At 33.5% G+C, this 3,834-nt stretch overlaps 1 protein-coding gene across 1 annotated transcript in view; it reads right to left on the bottom strand.

Annotated features, from left to right (window-relative positions):
- The window catches only part of LOTGIDRAFT_91483 (hypothetical protein), a gene marked incomplete at both ends in the record, with an annotated part of 42,817 nt that overhangs the window by 24,760 nt on the left and 14,223 nt on the right, over positions 1-3,834 (bottom strand). The window contains one exon of the mRNA XM_009068945.1: positions 2,893-3,267. Coding sequence (XP_009067193.1) covers positions 2,893-3,267 — 375 coding nt within the window. The remainder of the gene's footprint in view (positions 1-2,892; positions 3,268-3,834) is intronic.

The following is a 3,834-nucleotide window of genomic DNA, read 5'->3' on the forward strand; positions in this document are numbered from 1 at the left end:
GGTATTTGGCATCCCTAAAAAATAAAATAATCTTTGTTGTAAAGGATAAAATGATTTTGAAATGTACAAAAAAAAATTTAATAGTTTATTTTTTATACTGTTTCTTCATGACTTCATTTTTTCAAAACATTTCCACCTCAAGGGAAATAACTTGTATTTGATTTTTTTTAATGTAAAAGTAGGTCAATCATCATAATCCGTAACTAAATAAGATTAGTACATTTGAAAGATAGGTTGCCAGGCAAGGTAATAAACGCCCACTGGCTTTGGCTTTAGTCATAGGTTTCTTTTGAACTTTCTTGTGTAGTATTGAACATGGAACAAAATCTGGCAAAAATTGTGCCTTCTAGACATTTTACGAGCTAAAAATTAAACAAGAACAAGGGCAATAGCTCGTATATATATATTTATTTGTCGATTTTCTTTAGAGTTTATCACTAAGTATATTTCACCAACTTTCGTCAAAATCTTGAAGAATGGTGCCTTTTAATGTGTTTGCGACCAAAAAAAAAATTAAATGCGTTATCAAGAACATGGACAATAACTCATATGAGATCTTTTCCATTTTTTTTATATTTTAAACGCTTTAACACATACACCAAGTTGCGTCAAAATCCATCAAGAATTCTAGAGTGTTCACAACGACAATATGCGCCCCAAATTTCATGTGGGTGCATAAAATGTTATTAATATTGAAGTATCGACCGTATAACTTTTTAATGACTAACTAAATTTTGACCTGGCAAAATCGCGTTAATTGCTTATTTTTTTTTCTGACAAAACGGATATAGGATCAATATAGACATCAAACCGTAAAACATTTTTTGACTAATTTTGAATTTAAACGAAATGTAGCTTGAAAGTTGATCCATTCTCATATGCTCAAGAACAACCGTCCAATGGATTCATATAAACTTAAGTATCCCTTTTTAAAAAATCAATCATCATAATTATATTCCAGGAGAACAAATCTATGCAAATATGTTAGGCTACTAAAATGGATGGGTCATCGGTACCTTATAAAACGGATCAAATCCATCGTTCGGCCTGGTCTTTTTCACAAACTCTTCCAATTCTGCCAGATTATAATCGGATTTATCAGGCAAAATGTAGGGACTGATATCATCTTCTTCCGTCTCGGTTGAAGGCTCAGCTTCATTCTCCAGTTCGGCTTCAGCTTCAGGTTGTTCATTCTGGTAAACATTACACACTGGTTCGACTGTTACTCGTGCTACAGAACCTTCTCTTATTACATCGGAGTTTTCATATATTGGACCTGAAACATGTATTTAGCCTGCCAAATGGAACAAAATGTGCGTCTCTGATAAACGACGTAATCAGCAACAAGTCCAATTTATTATATGGCTACAGGTTCTACTTGGCTAGGTTCTCAAATGATTTTGAGTCACATGAAAAAACAAATATTAATTCTGATAACGTTACTATAAATTAATTTTCAAAGATTAGTACAGTACCTTGTGCTTGTTGTTTTACAACAGCCATGTTTCTTGTAACAGACTTGTCAGATGTTTCGTCGTCAACAGGAGGTGGTGCACGTCTTCTCCTGTAAGTAGTCAAAGTAGCTTTGAGATATGTATTTCTTGTTAGCTTTTGCAAACTTAAAATATTCACCGCAATTCGAACAGTTGACAAATTTATGCGACAGTGGTATAATAGAATTTGCAATATTTGTTTTGTTTTCATAAAAAAATTTTTGATTTTGTCTTCACTAAAGTACCAATCTTACATTTGAACTTTCCTCGCTGCTTTGCTTGGCGTAGAAATACAAGCCTTTAAAAACAAATTGAGAAAATGCTTCTCAGGATATGCAGTACCACATCGCAACGACATTTAAAGATACCACATTTACGAATATGAGTTATAAATCTAGACGTTCAGAACCCAGCTTATGCATCTGTTAGAAAATCTTACCGGATAATCAGTACAACACAAACAACAATAATGATGAGTAGAACACAAACAGAAACAACGGCTGCTATTATGATTGTGACTGAATCTTCAGGATTTTCTGAAATACAAGTTAAACTTCAAAACATAGGTACATTTGAGGTCGTTGTTCTCTTGCATCAGATGTTCTAACATAGATCTTGATCCCATCTTTTAGACAAACCAAGTATTGGATCCGTGATCCATTGGCTGCAGCCTTTTTAGTATGTCTTTATTCAATAGATTTTGGATAGGCTATCGCATCTCTTCAGAAATATTTACAGCTTTTATTTGCACCATATTGCATGGTTTCGGTTATTCCAGAAAGAAAACTTGTGCAGATTATGACATCACTGTTAGACATAACGTTTGGCTAGAATAATATATGGATAGGTTTCATAGTCTAGACCATTAAACATCTTTTGAATTTCTCTTTCTAGCTCTCTTACCTGGAACACCTTTTCCCGAACTTACAGCCCCTTTTTCAACAGTACAATCTATTCCCTGATATGTATCTAAACAGACACAAGCTCCATCCAAATTACTACACAAATCGCTTGATTGACAGAATCTCGCTGAACAGTTGTACTGACAGTCCTGGCCATATGTTCCATTATCGCATTCTTGAATTAAAATGAACAAGATGCGTGTTTAAATTTTGTTCCAGTTTGTGTGGTTGGAAATGGGATAACATACAAAGAAAATCAATGATGATATTTAAATGTGGAAACCTGAGGAACCCAGTAGACGATAAACAATTTGACCACCAAAACATATTTTTCTGATGTAGAATTTAACATTTTGGTGACATTTTATACAATAATAAAGCCAAAGAGCAAAAACGTTCCCTTCCCTAAAATCTAATAAAACATTGCTGACGTTCACTCTGCATATGGATGTGAAATGCATTATTCTGTAAACATAAATTGGCTTAATGAAACATACCTTGTGTACAATCTACTGACTGGTATCCTGGTCGACATCCATCAATACATTCTCCTGTTGTACTCTCACATTGTAAATTATTATCTTTACATTTTCTATCTGAACAATTCTTACTACATCCTGCTCCATAAACACCACCTTCACATCTTTTAACACAGTCAATTCCACTAAATCCTTCTTTACATCCACCTTGACAGCTACCATTGATATGATTACATGGTGATGTTTCTACTAAACAATTTCTATCTGAACATTTCTTACTACATCTTACTCCATAAACACCACCTTCACATCTTTTAACACAGTCAATTCCTCTAAATCCATCTTTACATCCACCAATACAGCTACCATTGATATGATTACATAGTGATGTTTCTAATAAACAATTTCTATTTGAACATAATTTATCACATCCAGCACCATATGTACCATTATCACAGGCTATAAAAGGAGAAATAGATAACAACGAGTTCAAACATTACAAAACTTCTTTTGACTTGTTTCAGTGATTCTCGTTTCTAATTAAGCTTATTTCAGAACTATTAGTTGAGGGCAAATTATGAGATACTCTTTCAATTTTCTTGGCCATATGTTTGCTGAATGCTTCAATGCTCAGTAGGTCTGTTAGATGCAAAACATGATCAACATTTACCAAGCTGGTGCAGTTGATTTTTTATATTGACTGAGTTAATCGTTGTAGGAGTGCCTTGTATTTTGTCATGAACAGTGGACTACTATAAGAGGGATATCGATAGGAAATGTAATACCATGATACTTTTCTAGACATGAAGCTTACCATAAATCTCAACTTCACATAAGTCTAAAAATCTGGCATTTCTACTTGTATGAAAATTACTGATATTTACATAACGACCAGTTATAACCTGACTACACTCTATATTATTTACTGCTGGTGTAGTGTAACGTATAATATCATCTTTA

This window comes from Lottia gigantea, assembly GCF_000327385.1.
Source record: "Lottia gigantea unplaced genomic scaffold LOTGIsca_96, whole genome shotgun sequence".
Lineage (NCBI taxonomy): Eukaryota > Metazoa > Mollusca > Gastropoda > Lottiidae > Lottia > Lottia gigantea.